Source organism: Perognathus longimembris, chromosome 6 (assembly GCF_023159225.1).
Source record: "Perognathus longimembris pacificus isolate PPM17 chromosome 6, ASM2315922v1, whole genome shotgun sequence".
Classification (NCBI taxonomy): domain Eukaryota; kingdom Metazoa; phylum Chordata; class Mammalia; order Rodentia; family Heteromyidae; genus Perognathus; species Perognathus longimembris.
The window spans coordinates 51,666,370-51,691,471 of record NC_063166.1 but is presented as its reverse complement, the minus strand read 5'-3'; the positions used below and the strand labels follow the sequence as shown (position 1 = coordinate 51,691,471).

General features: G+C 38.2%; 1 protein-coding gene across 2 annotated transcripts in view; it reads left to right on the top strand.

The window, feature by feature from the left end:
- Window positions 1-25,102, top strand: part of Cfap61 (cilia and flagella associated protein 61) — a 242,956-nt gene that overhangs the window by 34,220 nt on the left and 183,634 nt on the right. For both annotated transcript variants that reach the window (XM_048348715.1, XM_048348716.1), the window contains exons 7-8: window positions 53-185; window positions 7,008-7,167. In XM_048348715.1, coding sequence (XP_048204672.1) covers window positions 53-185; window positions 7,008-7,167 — 293 coding nt within the window. The remainder of the gene's footprint in view (window positions 1-52; window positions 186-7,007; window positions 7,168-25,102) is intronic.

The following is a 25,102-nucleotide window of genomic DNA, read 5'->3' as shown; positions in this document are numbered from 1 at the left end:
GGGAAAAAATGATGGAACCAACACCAAACTAAAGCTTTTCTGTCAAAAACAGGGTGGAAGACCATGATGACCTCATGCCAATATTTATGCGCTTTGACAGTGTTCTGAAGGAAACTTATGGCGAGTACTTCCTGGCTGAACTAATAGAGGCCCAAGATGAAGAGAATCATGCTGTTGTGTGTGAGGTTGGTAACAGCTCCCCAGAGGGAGATACTTAGTGAGAGGAGAGAAACCAGAGGATGGATTTTGTTCGACTTATGTATTGGTTGTCGTTTTTTTTAGGTTTTATATCTTTATTTTTGGAGCCATCCTGCGTTGAGTAGTGATAACCTCCATCACTTCAAACTATTGTAGGAATCCTAGTCCTTCTTGCATGTACTCAATGAGTTCTGGGTTGCAAAAGAGGATTTGCTGTTTGGACCTGTGGTTGATTTTTTAAAAACTTAGTGTTTTAGTATAGTTTCACACCTACAGAAAATTTATAAGTACCTAGCTTCCCTAAATGGTAACATTTTCTCTCACTTGCTTTATCATCCGCTTACTTTCTGCCTTTATTTACATATATATTTTTCAGAACTATTAGAAAGTTGCAGAATAGTGTCTCCCTTTGTATTTTCTAAAAACAGGACTGATTTCTTTCATAACTTGTAACTACAGTACCATGATCAAAGTCAAGCAAGTATGATCCCTACAGTGGTACTACCTCATCTGTAGAACTTTGTTCAGATCTTTTTTTTATATGTGTATGCTGGTCCTGGGGCTTGAACTAAGGACCTGGGTACTGTCCCTGAGCATTTTTTGCTCAAGTCTAGTACTCTACCACTTGAGCAACAGCTTCATTTCCAACTTTTTGTGGTTAGTTGGAGATAAGAATCTTATAATAGATGTTCCATGCCTGGACTGGCTTCAAACTGCTGTCCTCAGATCTTAGCCTCCTAAGTAGCTAGTATGATAGGCGTGAGTCACTGGTGCCTGGATGTTCAGATTTTAATGGCAATTCCAATAATGTCATTTACAGCAAAGTAAGTCCAGGTCAATAATGGTGTTTGCGTGTCCTGTCTCTTTAGCCTCTTTTAATCAGAACAACTCTTTGGTCTGTGGTTTTTCATGACAAAGGTATTTTAAAAAATAATATAGGCCACTTGTTCTGTAGAATGCCTCTCAATTTGCATTTCTCCAATTTTTTTATGATTTGATCCTGGTGACATGTGATTAAATATTACTGAATTAGTAGCTAATGTGAAAATTAGGAAGGTGTATATAACAGCTGGACTATCTAACTTTTCTTTTGAAAGTCAGAAGGCTGGGCCTTTGGGTACCAAAAGTTAAACTCACACCCTTTGGTTTGATAACCCATAGGTCCATATTTTATGAAGAGACAGAAAAGAGCTGACAAGCTAGCTAGCCTTAGTGTGAGAAAGTCAACCAAAGACCCTGGGTGGCTGAGGTGACTAGCTCCACAGTCCTCATGACCTCTGATCATTCTCCACCCAACCTGGAAGCACTTGCTCATGGGTGTTCCTCCCTCACACAGCTCTGGCTACCAAGAGGCCTCTTCTGTGTATTAATACTGGCAAGATTCAATAACTAAGACCTAATTCACATAGCTAAGCTTAATAAGTATACTGAGGTATCTCTAGGCAGGTACAGTTGGTTTTGCTGAAAATAGACTTTTCTGTAAAACAGCAGGATAGTGTTCTACCTTGTAAGCTTCGGTGTTCTTGGGAGTTAAAGATGCTGGATATTTATGAGGGCTGCTAGAAGTAGGGAGAAATTGACTGAAAACAGTGAAGACTTTGGAGGCCTAACGTCATTAAGGTGCATTATTAGAATGGGTATGTCTGTAGCAAATGAAATATTTTTTACATATTAAGTGTCTGAAAGCAGGGTACTTTACCTTGAGTTTGCTTAAGACTGCCACAGATGCAGTGGTACTCTACCTTGAGCTTGTTTAAGATTCTCACAGATGATTGGGCCCAACCTAGCATTTTTGATCTGGTAGCTCTAGCAGGAGAAATCCTGAGAAGTTGCATTTATCACAAGTTCCAGGGTGATGTTGCTGGCCCAGGGACCACACTAGAGAACTTTGAAGGAGTACAGCCTTCTTGTTACTGGAGAAGTCATCACTGACTTGTGTGCTTTAATTGATAGCCTTTGGGACCAATCAGGAGAAAGGAAAACAGTTAATTTGTGAGCTCAGATGTTTTCCTCACATCAGTGAGAAATATAGGGACCATTCTTCAGAAAGGTCTTTCCAAAAATCTTCTTATATAAGCTTGGACTAAAATTTGCCTAAGAATAAGAGAATCTTATTTTGAATGAACCTTCTTGTGTTTTACTTTTGCACATAATAATTAACAAACATGAATAAGAGGCTTGACTATCCACTCATTCATAGAAGCCTGGGGTTCAATGACCACAGTTTTTGTTTTCAACCAGGTATTTGGCTTTCATTTTAAAAAGAAGGGCTTTGTGTCAGTTGATTGAAAAAAGCATTAAAAGGAAGAGAATTAGCAGTTTTATTTAGGATTTTTTTAAAGGTGTTCCTCATTCTTCATATACTCATTTCTCATTTGTGAAAACTCTTAAGACCTACTTAAATTATCACTCTTATTGAGACTTGAAATCAAAAGTTCTCTTATGTGGATAACAGGAGTAGTTTTACTTGGCATCTATAAGAATCACCTAGGAGGCCTTTAGCATTCCCCGTGCTTAGATTAGAAAATACATGGTACAAAAATGAAGAGAAATAATCTGAATGAAATGTGGATAAAAGATTCAGATAGACATTTCTCTGCAACCTTGTGATCTCTTCTCTCTTGCTCTTTCTCCTTCTTGCTATACCTTTTGCCCATTCAGTGAGTTGAACATCACAGCCGTAAGATGAGTAGCACAGTCCTGATTCTCTGGGGTGGTGTATTTGAAGAGACAGTGGGTGTCTAGCCTGACTCCTACAGTGTCCTTGCTGTCTTGGGTGTCAGGGGCCAGAGAGGAGACCCCAGGTCTCAATCTTAAAGGGAAAGGACAGAAGCAGGACCTGTGAATGGGCAGAGGGGCATCTCTAGTCTGAATCAAGCCACTTTTCATGTCTGAAGTCTTTCTGAGTTCAAGACGAATGCGGGTCCAACTCTCTCTCCCATTGCCTTCCTGTTTTACACAAGGCGTCCTGGAGTACAGGTGTATTAGAGTCTGCTTGTTCTTGCTTTAGAGAGCTAGGTGTTAAAAATCTCAGAGACTTTGCATGCTTATTAAACATAGCATTATTAAAAACCTATATAAACTTAGAGCATAATAGATTCTATTAAAGCTAAGTTATTAAATGCTTAAAGCTCATCCCTTCCAATTATTTTACTATTATCTGTGTTCTAGAGACTTTTTTGGACAGTTATCTCAATAGAAAAGCCATAATATTTAATGACATGCTACTGTACATCTCTTCCTCGGTCCATATTTAGTGATATTACTTGGAAGCTTGAAATTTGCCATGAGAGTATTTATATGTCAGAAATTGGCCACAAATATGGGCTTTTGCCCCACTGAATGTGGATTTAACATTTACTAGCACAACATACTTTTAGAAATTGACAAGAGATAATGAAACAAGGTGCATCAAGTCTGTCTCTTCCCAAATCAGCCCCTGGAAGTTGCAGACCATGCATGTAGAATGAATATCTCGATCTATGCCTGAGCCACATGGAAAGCCATTGACTAAAGACTTTTTAGCTGCAAGAACTTCCTTTGTCTTACTGGCTACTTTTGAGGAGTTTTGAGCCATGACTTTGCTGTAAGTTCCTTGTCATAACTGTAGCCCAAGCTTACCTTGACATCTGGTGTTTATTCCAAGCTGAGATTTCAACGGAGGGCAATTGGAGGCCAAAGGCAGCTCCTAGAGACAGATGGGCAGAAAGTCTGCTTTGGCATCACCCAGGGCCCAGGCAGCAGTGGATCCAAATAAGCACCACTGACCTGCAGGCGAGGGTGAGCCTGCCAGGTCAGCCATGTGCTTGGCATCAGGAGGAAAGGATCACAGCCAGCAGTGGTCACAAAGAAGACAAAACCCTCATTGTGGAGTAGTGTCACCCACAGGGGGAGAATGGGTGAGCACAGGGCACTGAGAATGGAAGTAGACATGTGAATGCACATGAATTTATAAGTGGACTTGTTTGTGAATCTAAGGCTAGTACACATGTAGTTTTTAAATGTTTTAAGTCTTCTGTGGGCATCGTCATGCATCCTCACTTGATAAACAGGATCAATATAAAAGCTTTGGTGTTGTCTTCCAGTTCAAGATAGTTGAAGACACTCTGATTGTAGAAAGGACCTCTGCCACCTGAAAATAGACAGCAGCCAGCACTCAGTGCCTTTCCATTGTTCAAGAAAGAAAGCCCATAAACCCATTTTTTTCCCCCAGAAAACACACACACACGAACCAAGATGCTCTTAGTTACTCCTGCCAGTTCATTTCAAGAACAGTGCTTCTCAGATCAGATATTTGGAAGAAAATCCCAAACAAGGAGCAGACACTTCCCCCTTACATCCTTACTCTGCGGTCATCTCTAATTGTGAACTTTTGTCAGTTGTTAGAACCTCGGATGAGTGATGGGAATATAACAGGTTGTAGAATTGGAGACCGCTAAATCTTTGTTCCTAATGGCAAAACATGTTTTTCTCATTTTCATCAGAATGTGTGATTCATGCCATTTGAAATCAAATTCCAAACACAATGAGCCATTAGTGTAATAGCTCATTACTAACAGCGGTCTTATAAATAATACATTCTTATCATGCACACGCAGCTCGCCGTGAAGCCAGCAAAAGGTATTTCAGGCCATGGAAGTTTCATTGCGCCAGCATGGCTGTAGATTAGAAGGACATCTCCATGTGAACCAAGATGGATGCCAATTTTCCCTGCCGGGAGTGAGGCTGGCCGTCTCTTTCTGCACATATGGTAGATGGATTGGTTAATCAGCGTCTGCTGAGTCTTGGGCCTAAAATTACAGAGAAGCCAGACAACTGCAGATACACAGTCTTTGTTCACGAGTGCAAACAAGACAAACAATCACTTGTTATTTGGGAAAAAAATTAAAATGTTTATTTTGGATTTTTATTTAAGTGTCAATGGCTTTATAAAACAGCTGTGTAAATCCATCCTTTCTACTGCAAGTATCATTTGGGAGGTCCTATAAGGAAAGGAATATGCATGGAAAAATGAATTTCTCTTGAATGTCATTTTTGGGAGAAGTAAAAGTGCATTTCACACTTATTTTCCAAATAAATGTGCTTTTAACTGGAATACATATTGGAGAACCAAGTTGAATACTTATTTTTTCCCCTGTGTTATCTAAAAGATTAAGCATATTACAGATTGATTGTCTGCTTTAGGATGCTAAGGCATTGACCATTTTCTCTGGGCATTTATGTAAGGATGATGCATTGTTTGAAATAGAAGTCCTGTAATTGTTGAGTTGTTCTTTCTGAATGGAATGGCATTTCAAGAAGTGGTGTCTGAGCTAGATGCCAGTGGCACATGTCTGTAATTCTTACTACTCGGGAAACTGAAATCCAAGGACTGCAGAGTGAAGACAGCCTGGGCAGGAAAGTCCAGGAGACTTATTCCCACTAGAAAACTGGAAGTTGTGCTTGGCTCAAAGTGGCAGAGCACTAGCCTTGAGCGAAAAAGCTCAGGGACAGTGCCCAGACCCTGAGTTCAAGTCACACCACTGATGAAAAAAAAAAAAAGATGTCTGTTCCAGGCACTAGTGTCTCACTCTTATAATCCTGAGTAGAGGCTCAGGAGGCTATGATCTGATGATTGCAGTACGAAGCCAGCCCACACAGGAAGTTATCTGAGTTCTTATCTTCTGTTAACCAGCAAAAAGCCAGAAATGGAGCTATGACTCAAATAGTAGAGCACCATCCTTGAATGAAAAAACTAAGGGATAATATCCTAACCATGGGTTCAAGTCTCAGTACTGGCACACAAAAAAAGGAAAAAAGATATCTGAATAGTTGAGGGACAGTACTTAGTAAATGCGGGGTTTAAAAAAATTATTATTAGATTGAACACAATAATCCATCAACTAGAATTTGCTTAAGACCCACTTATAATCAACAGAAATTAGTTGTGTAGAATTTAAAAATTATACCATCTCTGTAAATTTTAAATACTTTCCTTGCAGAAAAAAGTGAAGTACAGAATTACTAAAGTGGCATACTGCAAAACTAAATTTTTTGTTACCTTATAATATTTTGGTGTCAGTAATAGGTCTAGATCAGTTCTTCAATTTTTTAAACATTTAACCTATATAATCCTCATCAAAGACTAAAATTTGTGAGTACTTTTCCAAGAACTTTAATTTGGTGTTTGTTAGTATGCTGAGGAGTGACTCATTTGGAGTTCATATCCACCCGGTGAACCAGCTTGGCCTCACTCAACTTTATTTCACTCAGCTACTTGCCATCAAACCTCTTTTCAACTCTCCTCCCTTCAGACTACCAATCAATAAACAAAGGAATTTGAGAGAAATTGAGTTTCTCCCTGATCAAGAGACAGTACTATGACTATTCTGCCTGAATTAGGAACCAATAAAACAACACTATTGGGGGTGGGGGGGGGAGGGAGAGGAGAGAAAGTGTACAGGAGACCTGGGTTTATGGTGGGATAAAAAGAACACCAGATGGCAGAAGATAGGGGATAGGCAGTGGGATTAGGGAAGAAAGGGCACAGGTGTTAAGTTCCAACAGTTTCCCCTCAGGAGCTCTCTGTCACCTCCCTTAAGTTGCTGATCCATTACTGGGATTGTCCACAGTGGTAACTTGTTGGTAACTTCTTCGAGTGTGTTATTTGTGGTATACGTTATGCCAGACATAAGAGCTGCTTAGGGAAGATAATTCGCCATCCCTTAAACAATTGGAAGTGCCCCAGTATGTGATGTGTGTTCATGAAAGTTTTGTAAGGAGAATCAATTGAGATTTGATAGAATAACAGAGTGTTTTGGATGTTCCAGGTGGAAGGCGTAGCTGTTGGGTTCATGAGCGTGTGCTCAAGAGTGAACATGACATTGCTCCATGAATGCTTCAACCTGGGGCCCTTCCATGGTCTCTGTGTCCCACATCCTGATGATGTTCTGGAACCACCACAAGGACTAAGTATTCATGGGAGTCAAGGTACAGTGGCTGGCCTAGGAACACATCATGGAATTAAACCTGTGCTGTTTGCTAAATGATGGAACTGGACAGGACAGGGTGTCTGTGGATTCTTCTCCAATTCCCTTTAAGGACTGGCTAATCACATGCTAGTGCAAATGTGCATGAGCACAGATAGTCGAAGGGGACAGATGTAGACACGGTGACATTGAAGCCAAGGATTTCTAAATTTAGGATGTTTGCTTTCAGAATGTACATTGTTAAAGTAAGTATGTGTTATGGTGAAATAGTAGCATTTCAGGATTTTTAGGATTTTACACACACAAAGAACCAAATACAACAAATTAAAATTTCAAACCAAGAACTCAAGGGATTAGTGATATAGCTATATATTGATTTAGTCCCTAGCACTACAAAAAATAAAAAGTTGAGGTACTATATGGCTTGCAAAATTTAATCCTAGAAATTACTGCTTGTGTGCTTATGTCTTTGACAAAACATTAACGTAGCACAGGTCTACTACATGTAGTCATTGTCGACTGGATTAACTAACTTCTAGCTGTATGAACAAAGTGAGCTTTGAGATAATGTTTGTATCACATTTTTACCAGATGAATGAAGTAATCTCAGACTTGACTGAGTCCATTGAGGGCTTACCACATCCACAGTTGGGTTCTTGTGCAAGTAGATACAAGCAGACAAGTCACCATAGGTATGGTAATTCATTCCCCTTAAACCTAGGTTTCTCTGTAAAACTGGGGATTAATAGTAATACTTCCCACACAGAGGACTCATGAATTTTCACAGATAAAAGCCAAATGAAATGCCTTACCCAATGTCTCAAATTTAGAACCTGATAAATGTTGATTATCATTGTTAATGATTTATGTACGATTGGCACACGAGTCTCTCCAAGGTAAAACTAGGACATTTTATGTTGCACTTATTTTTCCTGTCTGTAAGCTTTTAGCAAGATGGTTCAAAAACAGGAAGAGGAGCTTATTGATTGATGGCAAAAGATTTGGCATTCTAGACAATTACAGGTGCCACTTTGGCTGGTTATAACCATTGGCTGGGAAAACCAAGTACATGGGTTTACAGTGAGTGCACACACTCATCATAGGGACCTTGTAAAGACAGTAATACAGAGGTAGATATTTTTTGTACCAGTACTGGGGATTTGATTCAGAGCCTGGGCTCTGTCCCTGAACTTTTTGCTCAAGGCTAGCATCTAACACTTGAACCATAGCTCCACTTAAACTCTTTGGTGAGGGGCTGGGGATATAGCCTAGTGGCAAGAGTGCCTGCCTCGGATACACGAGGCCCTAGGTTCGATTCCCCAGCACCACATATGCAGAAAACGGCCAGAAGCGGCGCTGTGGCTCAAGTGGCAGAGTGCTAGCCTTGAGCGGGAAGAAGCCAGGGACAATGCTCAGGCCCTGAGTCCAAGGCCCAGGACTGGCCAAAAAAAAAAAAAAAAAAAAAAAAAAACTCTTTGGTGGTTACTTGCAGATAAGAGTCTCACAGACTTTTCTGTCTGGACTGGCTTTGAACCTCAACAACCCTCAGATCTCAGCCTCCCTAATAGGATAACAGGCCTGAGCCACAGGTACTCAGTATGTTTCTCTTGCACCGGTAACACCACTATTCCTAAAACAGCAATTTGATGTCATAACTGTTTCCTAATAAAGTCTGACTTGCTCAGCCTTTAAGTGTGGTCTGAAGGAGCTTTGAAACACTTTTATACAATATTGAACTACAAATTGGCCCTGTCATTTTCTAGTAGTTAAATTCTGTGATGGTGGCCCTGAATAGGAGTCTTGTTATATGTCTCAATGTTGTCATGTATAAAATGGAGATAAGAAGGGTATCTAATCCAAAGAATTGTTGAAGCTAAATATTGAATCCCTGTGATGTGCTTAGCTTACTGACAGGCACAGTGTAGTTCCTACAAATATTTAAAGTTGCTCTTTTTTCCTCTATGCTGTCGTTTACAAAACAGGTTGAAAAGATAAAGTCTCTTCTAGCATGTTCCTGAGTGACTTTGATGCTACTGGTGTTTCTGACACAGGATGTATGAAGGATTCTTGTATGAGAAACTTGACTAGGAGGAAGAAGAGATTAAAAACTCAGAATTTTGGAGTTAAAATCACACAGTGTCTACTTTGTATGTCCAGGAAAAGCCAACTAAGATGGGAATGCTAGAAGTCTCATTCTTTTTAACCCCTTTCAGTAATTTTAACTTAAAATCATTTGTTTTCCAACAGATGGTCAGTGAGGAAAATAAGGAAACTTTTCTTGTTTTCTCCTTGACCTTGTTTGTTTTTGAAAATCAGTTTATGTTCACTGCTATGAAGATGATTCTTTATGAAATTTTCACCATGAAGCTTCTACTGTAGACTTCCAAATACTCAAAGATACAGCCACAAATCATCAGTGCTCATTATATCTAAGCAGAGTCATCAACATATTTTCCTGCTACCTACGTATCACAACAACAAAGAATGAGGCTCCAGAGAAAATTCTAACTGTCCTGTGATCTACTGTTTTATATACATATAATTTTTCTGATAAAAGCCTCAAGATACAGAAAGTAAAATTTCTCAAAAATGTGAACTGAAGTTCCCATTTCAAATGAGCAGACACGGTTGTACTTTATATCTTGTATGTTGTTTATTGCCTTTTCCATTTCAAAGGCTTTTCATATATATTATCTTACTTTATGCTCATAGCTTAGTTTTGGGTTGCTAGGGCAGGTGAGGTTCTTTCCATTGTACCCCTGCTCAAACTCAACCAGTGTTTGAAAGCTCATTAGTGGATGACCTGAACCCAACCTGTGTCTGTTTCTGTGCAAGTGTGCAAGGTGACTTGACAATCTTGGCAAAGTGTGTGTGTACATATATATGCATATTTATCATATACATATGTATTAGATACATATAAGATGCATATATTAGGAAAGGAGATCAAACCCATACCTTTATGCATGCTGGTAAATGATCTACCACTGAGCTACATCCCCAGCCCAAAGGAACTTTTATCTTGGATGATTTTGACTAAAAACTCCATTTACAAGCCTATTTTACAAGATACATGATCTGCTTTTTTAATGTCCATGAGTTACTTAATGAATTATCAGTGACCCACCCATGTCTTTCAGACTTTGCTCTGTATGTGTGTGTGTTGTTGTTGTTGTTGTTGCTAATGTGCTCATTGGTGTATTGTGTGTGTACTCACTCTCTAGGTAACTTTCTTTCACTGGAATCTCCACCTTAGTATCTGCAGGCTTTTCCAGAACCATGGAAAGCCACATTGCCCTGTGTGAGAGGCAGGCAGATAGATAGTATCAGGAAATTAACACTCTGCTCTTTGCTTTCCCAAGACCTTGCTCCCCAACTGCTGCTTTCCAAGGCAACTCCTACCAAAATGGGTGTATGATTCTGTGACTCAGGTCTGCTTCTGAGCCAACCCAGACCAACATGTAACTGGTCTAGTCTTTTCCTACCAGCTCTGAAAGCATTTGTTTATTTTGTTTGTTTGTTTGTTTTGCGAGTCCTGGGGGCTTGAACTTAGGGCCTGGGCACTGTCCCTGGCTTCCTTTTGCTCAAGGCTAGCACACTCCCACTTAAGCCACAGCACCACTTCTGGCCTTTTCTGTTTATATGGTGCTGAAGAATCGAACCCAGGGTTTCATGCATGCTAGGCAAGCATTCTACCACTAAGCCACATTCCCAGCCCCAGCATTTATTTATTTTATACACACTGGACTCCAGCTATAGAAACTCTAGCTTGCTCTCTTCTCAGGTCAGAGAACTCCTAGACACGTGTATGGTCATCTGTGGTCATCTAAGAGGTAATTCACACTTGGTTCATTCCTTCCTTTCTCTCTTGTTCTCATCTTCACTTTTCCCTGTGCTTCCGGGAATCATCTCCCAAATAAGTTACTTCTTCTCCAATCTTTGATTCAAGATCTATATTTTCCTACCAGCTATATATGTGAGTAAGATTGAAGGCAGCTTTCACTACATAGCAAGTTCAAGGCTACCTTGGGTTACCTAGCAGGGTTCTGTCTCAAAAAAGAAAAGAAAAGTTCCTGGAATGTTGAAAGAATGTGTAAAGAAACAGTAGTAGGTACTAGGAAAAGACTTTCTGCTTGTGTGGGAGACTGTACCAAATAAGGTCTAAGAATCCATCCCTCCAATACTGTCTCTGAAAATGTACTAAGCCACATCAAGATGTTCCATATGCTGGCAGTTAATGAATATTCTCCTTCAGTGACAATACAATGGCTCAAAACAGCATTTTCTTCCAGTTGGCCCAATCCCTGGCCCTGGGTGGCATTTGCAAATCAAGCTGTGTCTTTTGTTAGCTACATCATCACAATAAAAATTTTGGAATCAGAATTGAGCTGGCAATTTTCTTGATGATGCATAAGGCGAAATAGGACACAGCCTGCATTTCCACAGCTGTATTGGCATCACCACGTTGACTTGTTAAAATAAAAATAAAAATACAAACAGGAAAAAATAAAGCTACTTTTGTTCCTCATGTAGGCCGGTGTGTTTTGGACAGTACAAATGACTGTTTTAAAAGACTCCTGTGAGGTTCAGACTTGTAAGCCTCATTACACACCCGGGGCCCTCCTTAGAAAATCCCTGTAGACTTTGATGTGCTCCTTGGCAGGGATAAATTTAATTTTATATAACAGAATTGTGGGCTTTCAAAAGGATAATTAGTATAGCCCTTTTGTAACTAACCTATGCAGAAGTGTTGCTTATTATACATTAAAGGCCCATTCAAAATTTTTTTTATAACATCCCTATGTGAAACAGCAATGTTGCCTTTAAAATTATTTTAAAAACCACACTTGCTATCAGGAAACACATGATTTATTTCATTTCTTTTCATTGACCTTACCTTCTTTTCTGAGTGTCTTCACTTATGGACTAGGCAACATTGGGACCAACTTTGTATGGGCCAAAACCAAAGCAACAATGACTAAATCAAATCTTTTTGCGAGTTAAATACTTCCAGGTCTTTTAACCTTTCTTCCCAAGATTCTACTCGTTGTTCCTGATTCCTTTCTAGACTTGATTCTTCTCATAGTATAAATTCCGAATATGAATGAAACACATTGGTCGAGTATGGCAGTATTCTTGCCAAAGTATTTGCACTATGTATCTCTGAACAATGTATATTGTATGCCAGATAAATTCTATAGCTGTTTAATGAGTGACCTATTGGGTTTTGTATTAGTTTGTGAGGACCACCATTATAAAGTACAGCAGATGGAGCTATGGTCTTTCTCTTGCTTAAGATAGGCTTACACAACAGAACTTCATTGTCTCACAGTTCTGAAAGCAGAATTGTATTGGCAGCATTGGTCTCTGCTGAGGCCTCTCTTCTTAGCTTTCCAGACAGCCATCTTCTCCCTGTGTCTTCAGAGGGGTTTCCCCTGTACCCATTCCTTGTCTAGATTTTCTCTTTTATAAGAACACCAGTCAGGTGCTGAGGGTATAGCTCATGTAGTAGAGAGCCTACCTAGCAATGTGAGGCTCTTGAGTTCAAACTCCAGTAACAGCCAAAAAAAAGAACAGATTAGGACTTTTATCACCTCATTTTAAAGCTTCTATCTCCAAACAGGCATATTTTGTGATACAAGGGGTTTAGACTTCAACTTTGGAGTATGAAGGGAAGAGAGGAGACACCTGTCAGACTATCAGAGGCTCCATGGTATCTTCCATCCATCCTTTCTCTGGTCCCAGCTAGGGTGGTGGTATGTTTTCAGGGGATTATGCTAGTGTTGACATCTTCCTCGAAGCTGCGCTCTTCCTCTAGATGGATGTAAATGATACCCGGTCGTCTGATCCCCATTTCTCACTCAGTGGGCTTCTCTGACCTGGTTTCAGATCTCCATGGAAGAGGATCTCTGCTCCTCTTTTTAATCTCCATTTCCTAGGAGACTAGGCTGAGTTCTGGGACTCTTACCTACTTGATGGCAAGTGCCACTAAACATCATGTTCATCATATTTTAGGCTTCCACATCTCACTTTTTCCCCCCACTGCCTTTCTTTTTTTAGGGTTCTGTGGTACAAATCTATAAGGCTGCAACAATAATGAAGCTAGCAGCAATGTCATTGGGGCTGGTGGAATCCCAAGGAAGTCCCCTAGGAAAAAGGAGGAGAATTGCTACTCAGTCTAAAAAACATGCTCCTTGACCCTACAAAGAGTGTGAGGATGACTCAGATATGAGCTAGAAGCAGAATTATTAGAAAAGCAAGTCAGGTATGCATTAAAAGGATAACGAGTTCTGTTCTATCTTTAGTGAGACATACATTTTTGAGATTCTGATGCATTTGGGTTTTATTGACCTCTATGTACTCATTTATTTACCTTGACTTTCCCTCTTAAGAGTCTCATCTGTTGATGAAGTCTTATCTGATGATTTTTGTCCTTATGCTAACAGTCTTTAAACAGTGAGAAGGCAAAACTAAAGGGCATGGTGTTAGTTCCTATTATTCTACCGGCACAGGCTTGATTTTGTTAGTGACACTTTAACATATGTTCATTTTTTAAAAAGTCTGGTACCCTAATGGGAATGTTTATAGTTCTCTTTGGGGTTTCTTTGTGAGGTTAGTGTATAGGGATGCCCAGTTTATATTTAAATATGGGTTCTCTGAGATCAGAGATCTATGTGCAGGAATGAAAAAAGATTTAACTTGTTTTTCCATTTTCCTTTTAGCATCCTTTTCATTTCCCTGCCACAGCAGAAAAATCTGCCTTAGTATTCATACAAAGCCTAATAGGATAATATATTTGTTGCAGTAGGAATTTGTCTTTCTAAATTTTTTTTTTGGTGGTGCTGGAGTTTGAACTCAGATTCCTTGCATTCTAGCCAATGCTCCTCTCTCATTGAGCTCTACCCCATCACTGAATTTTTTTTTTTCCAGTCCTTGGGCCTGAGCACTGTCCCTGGCTTCTTTTTGCTCAAGGCTAGCACTCTATCCACTCTATCTCTTGAGCCACAGTGCCACTTCTGGCTTTTTCTGTTTATGTGGTGCTTCATGCATGCTAGGCAAGCACTCTGTCACTAAGCCCCCATCACTGCATTTTCTTTTACCTTTTTTCTTTTTCTTTTTGAATTGTAAAGGTGATGTACCGAGGAGTTACAGTTACGTAAGTTAGGTAATGAGTACATTTCTTTTTGAACAGTGTCACCCTCTCCCTCATTTTCTTCTAGTCTTTCCCCTCCTTTCTTAAGCCACAGAATACCTTTAGCATATGAAGGTAGCAAAATTGTCTTTTTCCAAAGCTTTAACTGTGAGCCATGGTTCCAACTGTAGAAAACCAAAGTTGACAAGAGTAGTTAAAGCTTCAGAAGGATCTATTTTCACAAGAACTATGTGAGTGCTCATGTTTTGCTTGATGTGTTGATAAAGTAAGTGAATAAGACTGGATCCACGTGAAGGCTGAATCACTTATTATTGTCAGGGTTGACAGTCCGGACAGTCCTGCAGAGGTTCTCAGAACAGAACCCTTGGACTTACCACATAGTAGGAAGAAAATGAGCCAGACCTGAAACCTAGAGCTGCAGCTAGGGGAAATTGCCCTCAACTTTGGAGTGGTTTTCATTTGTTTATTATTATTGAACAAACCTGTTGCCAATTTTCTCTCTTTATTGCAATGCTGGTTTCTAAGCCCTTTCCAGTGTCTCCAAAAATAAAAGCAGCAACAAACAATGACAACCACTTAAGAATTCATTATTTTATAAAGAACAAGATGCCTGAGCTCCACATTCCTATTCCTCTCTTTAGCGCTGGGAACAACCTGTAATATGACTCAGCCTTGCTTCCCTGGCAGTCGGTCAGATTCATTTCACCAAGGTAGAAATACAAATGCATTTTGATATAGGGCCTGGAGGTCTTTGAAAGAAAAGTGGCTTTATTTATATTCGTTATGATCATTATGTGCTGGGATTATTTTCTCAGTAGGCGATGTCTCTTTTGCCCATATTTATGAAGCAGGGGAGAAGGCCTTTAATGAATTTCAAGGGTGTATTTGCTTGTAAAACACATCTCAGTATATTCACATGTAAATAACCCTTTTATTTGTTCTCTCTGGTGACCTTTTTTCTTTTGGGGGTAGATCACAGTTTGTTGTTGTTTTCCATCTCCAAATGGAAGGCTGAATGATAATAATGAAAGATTATGCAAAAAAATTTTCCATGTTTAAAATAATGTTGATATGCCACTTGTGTTGTAGGATAATTATAGTAATTTGGCTATTACACTATATGCAGGCGGGAGTTGGTTGCTAGAAAACACAGTGATAGGGTTGATTCAAGGGATTTTCATCCCAACTGGCTGCTTGATCCTGCTGACTTTTCTCTTGAAAATCAATTGCTTTCCCTGAGTACTCTGAATTCCCCCTTGATTAAATTGGTTGTCTATGGACTGCACCCATTGCATGGGGTCACTACTTCCTGTCTGTTTACAGAGGATTTTTTTCTTTGACAACTCTTAAATATCATGGATCAAATTTCATCTGTGCAAAGTAACTAAGGAAGCAGTTACTAAAAATCTCAGTCTTTGCATATGGCAACAAAGGAAAATGCACTAATTCTGATGCCTAACATGAAGCTAATAATTTTGCTTACTGAATTTCAATTCTCCTCCTCCCTGCTGCATCTTGCCTGGGCTGTTGGAAGCCTATACAGACACATGAGCTCACTCAGTGGGAGACTGGGAGTGACATCTTGGAAGTATCTGACAACCTTCCTATCTTTCCTCAAGGTTATTGATTGATTCCGGTCTTTTAGAGTCAATATTAAGAAGGAAATTGATTGGAATTTTTTTCTTTTTTTTTGGAAATTTTTTCTTCTTCAGCATCTGTTAGTGTAGAAAGATTTGAAGATTATTAGCATGATTGGGAATGTAGCATAATGGTAGAGTGTATGCTTAACATGCATGAGGACCTGGGTTCAATTTCCAGCACTATAAAAAGAAGGAGACAACAAAGCACTAGAATGTAGGTTTAGAGATATCACACAGATAGATAAACAAATGGATGGATGGATGGACAGATGGATGGATAGATAGGTATTTGTTGCATTGGGTAAATGATGTTCTTGGTCATGTTACTGGTGATTGTGGGTGTTGTGGGTGCTTCTCGCTTCTTGGATAAAATATGTAAGATTAGTATGCTGGCCAGGTGCAGTAAAGAAGAGTAAGGAGTGGTTTATTAACAAAGCAAGGGTACAGCTCCAGGAGTGAGGTAAGCATTTTGACTGGACAAATTGTGTGGACAGTGGTCAAGGATTAGGCTTTCATCTAGTAAAGTGGGGTTACTCAGTGGTGTAAAACTGGGGCCCTCTCTTCATGGCCATCCCCAGATGATTTATTGACTGACTAGTGACTATTGGGGCATGGGAAAGGACATGCCTGCCCATTTGATCCCCTTTTGTCCTTTCCAGTTGAGCAGCTGCCAGTGTAATGTCATAATGTTATAGAACATCATCCCTGACTTCAGTATGGGGACTGAGTTTCATAAGGAAGACATAGGCCCATTATCTTAGTCGTTGGCCCAGGGTATGGGCCACCTGGTGTTTTAGAGTGGTATCTTGTAGCTTTTCCTCCTTCCTGATCATGCCCACTTAGCTGCCTAAGCTACTACTTTTAGTACTTTAGTTAGTCAGTCTTTTTATGCCAGAGCTGGTTTCAACTTCTCATAATTGATGCTGTGTGGTCTATTTGAAGCAAATGGTTCTGAAGCCAGATAGAAGATATGACAGGAAAATAAAAGATAATAAAAAATATTAAAATGACCAGACTCGGGCCAGAATCAGGGAGCAAACCAGGAAAATCAGAGCAGCAGGCTTTCTTCCTATCACTCTCCCTTATATATAACATAAAAAGGAAGCCAAATCATCAGAACAGGATGACACGGAATAAAGTACCTATCCACTTTACCCTTTAGAAGTTAAGAAGCTACACTTTGCATAGGTAGAGCGACAGAAAACAAAAGGGCATACCTGACAAATGAACTCTCCATGTAATGACTACTAAGCTTACCTTAGACCACCTGCCTTCGGTTGTTGTTTTTTTTTTTGCCAATCCTGAGACTTGAACTCAGGGCCTGAGCACTGTTCCTGGCTTCTCTTGGCTCAAGACTAGCACTCTTACCACTTGAGCCACAGTGCCATTTCTGGCTTTTTCCTATATATGTGGTGCTGAGGAATCGAACCCAAGGCTTCATGTATGCAAGGCAAGCATTTTACCACTAGGCCTCTAGTTTTGACTCTGCCTTATTCCCATCTCCTCCTGTGTGTGATGCAGGTGTTTCTCCTTCCCTTTCCATTTTTCCCCACTTTCTCCCCTACTAAAATAAATCCCTGCTAAGCTTCCACTTTGTGAGACTCTTCCTTTCCTTGAGATGCCTCAAAATGGTTTTTGTTATGGATCTCAAGTGCCTTTGAGGTGCTTGGCAATTGGGAAGGTCTCTGTCTTTTCTCTGGAAACAGTTCTGAGCTTTTCTTGTAACCAAGTAGCCCTGTATTCTGTTTGTATTAGCATAAACATTACTCATTGTGATAATTCTATGGCTGTGTATAGTGCACTTTGAACAAGCTCATCCATACTGTTATCCTAAACCCTCCCCTACGTTTACAACTTCCAGTCTTTCAATTCCTTTGATTTATTCATCTTCTTTTGCCTGATTAATTTGTTTTCCTTTTTTCTTGTTTAAATATAAAGCATTTGTTGTAGGTTTTAGATAACTAAAGAGAAAGGAGTAACAAGTTCCTTGAATCCAGGAGCCATAATTTAAAAAAACATAATTATTCTTCATCAGTTCATTTAATCCCTTGTATTTTGTACTTTATCACCTGGATCTTTGCTTAGCAGTTTTGTGAACCCTTCAGCTTCTTCTCCATAGTTCTGAAATCCCTTGCTAAATCCAGTAGGATGGTGTCAGAGTTACTTAAGCAGTGTTGTCAGAAACCAGTAACCCTCCAATATTTGGCATAGTCATCCATGAGCTTTTGAGACATGCCATAGCTTGCAGCTGATTGTCAAGCTTTCCGAAAAACTATGTGTAGATGACCAAAGACTTAAGTGTTGGGATTAATGATTAGATGAGAATTCATTAGAAGAATAAAGAGAACATAATTTATGAAGACATTTTTATTTCTTCGAAGAATACCACTGAAATTTTTTATGAGAATCAAATTCAATATGTCTTGCTTTCAGTAATATACAGTAATGGCTATTTTAACAATATTCTGCCAATCCACTGAAATGGAATGTCTTTCTATCTTTCAGGATTTTCTTCAGTATTCTATAGTTCCATTATAGAGATGTTTCACCTCCTTGGTTAGGTTTACTCCTAGGCATTTTGTTCTTTTTGAGGTTGTTGTGTTTGGGATTATTCTCTTAATTTCCTTTTTTTTTTTTGCCAGCAGGCTCATTAATAGCATATACAAAACTTTATAAATTAATAATGTGTCCTGCTAGTGTCCTGAATTTGTTCATCAGGTGTAAATGTGTTGGAGTAGAGTCTTAGAGTCAAAGAGTCTTTTAAAAAAGTACAGGGTGATTTTGCATTGATTAGTCTATAGTTTTCTATTTTTGCTGTGCTCTCATCGTTTTGGTATTAGAATTATACTTCATAGAATGAGTTTAGAAGCATCACTTCCCTTTCTGTTTTATGTATTAGTTTGAAGAGGGTTAATATTAGTTCTTCTCTAAAGGTCTTATACAATTCAACAGTAAATCTGTCTAGTCCTGGGATTTTATTTATTGGGACACTTTATTACTGCATTTGCCTCTAGCTATTAATCTGTTTAGGTTTTTAAAACTATCCTCTTTGTTCTGTTTTTGTTTTTGTTTTTTTTTTTTTGGCCAGTCCTGGGCCTTGGACTCAGGGCCTGAGCACTGTCCCTGGCTTCTTCCCGCTCAAGGCTGCTCTGCCACTTGAGCCACAGCGCCGCTTCTGGCCGTTTTCTGCATATGTGGTGCTGGGGAATCGAACCTAGGGCCTCGTGTATCCGAGGCAGGCACTCTTGCCACTAGGCTATATCCCCAGCCCTCTCTTTGTTCTGTTTTGATAGGCCATATATGCGTAGAAATTTATTCATTTCACCTAGATCTTTCAGTTTATTAGAACATATGTTTTCAAAGTTATTCCTAATGATTTCCTGGATGTCAGTCGTATTTGTTTTAATATCTCCTCTTTTATCACTTGTCCTATTAATGTGAGTTCTCTCTCTCTTTCTTTTGGTTAATTTGGGTAAGGGTTTTGTCAATCTTTCATTTTCAAGGAACCAACTCTTATTTTTATTGATCATTTGTATCAATTCAGCTGTGGTCTCTAATTTTGCTCCATTAGTTTTAAGTTTGACTTGTACTTATTTTTCTAAGACTTTGAGGAATATCATCATTTACTTGAGATCTATGATTTTTAAATGTAAGCACCCATAACTATAAACTTCCCTCTAATAACTTTCTGTGCTGTGTCCCACCAATTCTGGTATGTTATATTTCAATTGACTTTAAGTCTAAAAATGTTTAAATTTCCCTCTGGGTCTTTTCATTGTCCCACTGATGTATCATTCAGTCAGGCCCTGGTGACTCAACACCAGTAATCCTCGTTACTCAAGAGGCTGAGATCTGAGGATCGTGGTTCAAAGCCAGCCTGGAAAGGATAGTCTGTGAGACACTTATCTCCAATTAACCACCAGAAAATAGGAAGTGGAGCGGTGTCGTAAAGTAGTAGACCACTAGCCTTGAGCAAAAGAGCTCAGGGACAGCATCCAGGCCCTGAGTTCAAGCCCCACAAACCATCACCACCACCACAAAAGGTATCATTTATCTTCTAAGTGTTTAAATCCTTTCTGCATTTTCTCTTGTTGTTGACCCCTACTTTCATTCAATTATGATCTGAAATGTAGGAAATAGTTTCTATTTTTTAATTTGTTTAAACTTGATTTTATGGCCAAAAATATGATGATCTGTGCTGTGGGTCACTATGGGCTCAACACTGATGTGAGCTTTCTCTTCCTAGATAACCAGTTTCTGGAGCTCTCTGTGCCAATGTTTATCCAACATTAGTCTTAAATGTATTCTTTCAGCCACCCATTTCTCTAAGAAGCTGTTTTCTGGTTATTTTTATCTCAAGTGACTGAGAAGATGGGACATGCTGTTTGCTTCTTATCTACTGTGTTGGATCACCTAATTGACTTTTGTTCATCTCTTGTTTTTACAAGATAAAAGAACAAACCTTGTAAGATTTTCCAGGGGACCCCAGAGGAGTCAGTGTTTTACAATAATTGAACTTGGTCTTCTGGGCTAAGAAGACTTCCAGGGTATCTATCAGTCTTCTCCCAGACAGGAATCTCCTTCAGGGGTGGGATCAGTGGGCCACTGAATTTTCCAGAGGCTCTGCTTAAGTTTCAATAAAGTTTCTCTCCATGGCTGCTTAGTATTCAAATAGTTACAACTTAAAGTGGTCTTTATCTTGTTTTAATGGGTGTTAACATCTTCACAGTAAAAGCTATGAATCTTCTACTCAGTCTTGGCTTTTCTGTTTCTCATAAGCTATTATCAAGCAGTGCTGATATTAATATTCTCATTATTATGAATGATTTGCGGCTGTGATTATAATCTCCTCTTTAAGATTTATTTGGAAAAGCAGTTTGATTCCTGTGTGGTATGATTATTGTGTATATTTGTTACCTTGTCTGTAATTTCTATTTGGGTTTTTTTTTGTATTGCACATGATCTCTGTAATTTCAACTTTTGGCTTAAATCAAATACTCTTACATAGCATAGTATAAGGTCAGTTTTGGGACTTGTCTGAACTTTTCAAAGGAATGAACCTTCTTGTTTCCTTTGATGTAACATTGGCAAATACAGCTTATTACTGATTTTTCAATAATCTCTCTCTCATTATTGTAGCTATGGTCTCTTTTCCAAGAAAGTAAAACTTTGTAGCTTACTGTGGTCCTGGTTATTTCTCCTTTCCTTTGGAATATTTTAGTTTATGTACCTAAATACTTGGCTTTTGAATGTGTGAGGCTGTCATTGTGGATTCCTTAATCAATATATAATGACATTTTTTGCCCACGCTCTAAGTTATATTTGATATATATTGTATGTTAGTATATGCTGATATACAAATCAATATGTGTATCAGTATATTAATATATAATATGCTACAGAATATACATTATGTATTATATATAAAACAGTTATATATTATACATATATGATACATCATATAATATATAGACATTAGATATTATATAGCTAATATTAACTGTGTAATCTATACTATATATTTAGTATATTATACAATTATATAGTAAATCTATATATAATATATAATTAATATATGTCAATATAAATATCAATATATAGTATTAAATTATATATTATAAATTATACACTAAATACTATAAAATATATTTATTATATATTATTTAAGATATAATATATTAATATATATGTTTTATTATATTACATGATATAATTAAATATAATTATACAAAATATATACAATCTTATATAATTATATAATATATAATATATTAATTATATAATGTAACCACATATAATTATATAATATATAATCGATATATAACATAATGAATATATAATATATTTATATTATTATGTATAATATTTATACTATTTATATTATTATGTATAATATATAGTTATATAATATATAATGTATGATTTATATGATAGATAATTTACATAATATTCAATTACTATGTTAATATATTGATGTATATAGTATAATAAGTGTATATTATATACTATATAATTAATATATAATATATTGGTATATATATGTTATAACATATTATATAATTTATATGACATAATAATATAATATACACATGTTATATACATTAATATATATTATACATGATATAACATGTACACCAATATATAATATAATATATACACATATTATGCACATCATATACATTAATATAGAAATTATATATTATATACATACAAATTATATACATACAAATGTAGTATATGTCCATATCTGCTTGCATGATTTTTGAGTTTTTATTTTATTTGTCAACACTCAACTCCCCTATTTTCCATAATGTTATGATCCATTTTGATGCCTAGTTGTTGCTTAGGTGGCTCTTCTACTTAAGCTATCCCTTTAGTTTGCTACCTTGTTTTTTCAAAGTGTGTTTTTTATTCTTAGTTTTCTGACTTCCCACATAAATTTGACAGCTAACAAGTAATAATCTTTGTTGGTTTGAATAGAATTGTATTAGATTTATGGATCAGTTTGGTGGTGAGGAACCGATACCTTTACAATCTACTAAGACTTCTAATCTCTGAATGTGGCATTTCCTTCAATTTATTTATTGAGAGATAAAGTAAATTTTTAAATTTCTTTCTGTTGGGCTGGGAATATGGCCTAGTGGCAAGAGTGCTTGCCTCTTATACATGAAGCCCTGGGTTCGATTCCCCAGCATCACATATATAGAAAAGGCCAGAAGTGGTGGTGTGGCTCAAGTGGCAGAGTGCTAGCCTTGAGCAAAAAGAAAACAGGGACAGTGCTCAGACCCTGAGTCCAAGCCCTAGGTCTGGCCAAAATAAAAAATAAAAAATTCCTTCTGTAATATCTTAGAGTTTGTGCATGAAAGTTTTGCAGTCTATTGTATTTATTCCTAGTATTTGATACTATTACACTTCTGTAAATACCTCTTGAAAATTGTTGGATTCAGGCTGGACCCTGTTGACTTATGTCTGTAATCCTAGCTACTCCCTGGTGAAGAATGGGAAGATCACAGTTTGAGTCTAGCCCAGTCAAAAAGTTAGCAATATTGTGTATCAGTCAGTAGCAGGGCACAGTGGCATGTGGCTGTCATCTCAGCTATGTGATCTTGGGAAAAATGCAAGGCATTGCCAGTAAAAAAAGTTCATGAGATCTCATCTCCACAACAGCGACAAAAATCTGAGAATAGTAGTGTGTGCTTGTCATCTCACCTGTAGCAGGAAGAAAATAGGATCACTGTCTGGGCCAGTCTGCACAAAAAGTGAGGTCCCCATCTCAGCCAAACAACAGAGCACAAAAGGTAAGAGATCTGGCTCAAGTGGCAGAGCATCTAGCTAGCAAGCATGAGGCCATGAGTTCAAGCCTCAGTACCCCCAAAACAATCATTTTCAGATTTTATGTTGGCACTGTATAGAAATGTAAAAATATAATATATAGTATCACATGTGTAATATAACATAAAATATAGAAATGTGAAAATATATTGACCTTTTGTATCTACACTACTTACTTAATTTTCTTTAAACTGGGATTTGTACTCCAAGCCCACTTGCTAGGCAAGTGCTGTACCACATCCCTACTCTTTTTTTTTTTTTTTTTTTTTTTTTGGCCAGTCCTGGGGCTTGGACTCAGGGCCTGAGCACTGTCCCTGGCTTCTTTTTGCTCAAGCTAGCACTCTGCCACTTGAGCCACAGCGCCGCTTCTGGCCGTTTTCTGTATATGTGGTGCTGGGGAATCGAACCTAGGGCCTCGTGTATCCGAGGCAGGCACTCTTGCCACTAGGCTATATCCCCAGCCCCCATCCCTACTCTTTTTTTCTTTAAAGAGAAAAAATGGCTCATTTCAGGTAGGGTCTAATGCTTTTGCCTACCACTGCCCTCAGAGCACAATTCTACCTCTGTCTTCTGCATAGCTGGGATTACAGTGTTGCACCACTAGGTAGGCTTGTTTTTTGAGAATGGTATTGTTAATCTTGAGCTGGCCTCAAACCACAATCCTTCCATTTTTGCCTCCTGAATGTAACTGGGTTTACAGTTATGAGCCACCATCCCAGTCCTAGTATATTGCTTTTCAAGAATGGAAAAAATACTGCCTTCTAACTTACAGAATTCATCAATAAAACTATCTAAGATTAGTGCTTTTTTATGGAAATGTTGTTAATTGCAAGTTCAACATTTTAAATCATTATATAACTATTTCTTCTTTGGTCATTTTGGGAATTTATAATTTTAAGTGAATTTATACATTTTATGTTTTAAAATGCATTAGGATAAAATGGATTTTTTTTCATTTTCTTTTGTTATTTTGCTCAAAGTTCTACACTGATGCGGGCTATTTCAGGATCCCAAATATGAATATTCATGTTTATTTTTTCTTCTCAAACAGTGTTTAGTCACACTGCTTTATTCATGTGGTTTAAGCAGCTAAGCCAATTAAAATAGTTAACCACTAGTAAAGTGCTTTGTCAACTTCATTAGTCCTAAGAACCAAATTTGGCTTACTTGTTCCCTCCCAAAGTTTATTGTTCTGTTTATTTTTATTTTTTATTTTTTTGGCCAGTCCTGGGCCTTGGACTCAGGGCCTGAGCATTGTCCCTGGCTTCTTCCCGCTCAAGGCTAGCACTCTGCCACTTGAGCCACAGCGCCGCTTCTGGCCGTTTTCTGTATATGTGGTGCTGGGGAGTCGAACCTAGGGCCTCGTGTATCCGAGGCAGGCACTCTTGCCACTAGGCCATATCCCCAGCCCCTGTTCTGTTTATTTTTGTTATTTGCATGATTATCTCATCCTCATTTTTTAGACTTACCTGTTGTTTATTTTCTTATATTTATTATTTGTACAACTGGGTTTCAGTCCCACAAGTCAGATTATGAGTCCAATGCATCTAGATCAGTGTTATGCCTTCCATTGTTCTCCTTCCTGTTTCTCCATCCCATCCACACCATCATTACATAGTTCGTCATTTAGGTAATATACCTTTAATGTAATGAGTGCATTTGCTCATTCTTCCCCCTGATGTGTCACCTCTTCTCCCCTTGCCCCAGACAAGACTTGTTTTAGCTTCCTAGAATTCATTTTGTTAATCATCTTGTTAGCTATTCAGAGGATTTTATCACTAGACTCTTTCTCTGAGTCTATCATTCTACAG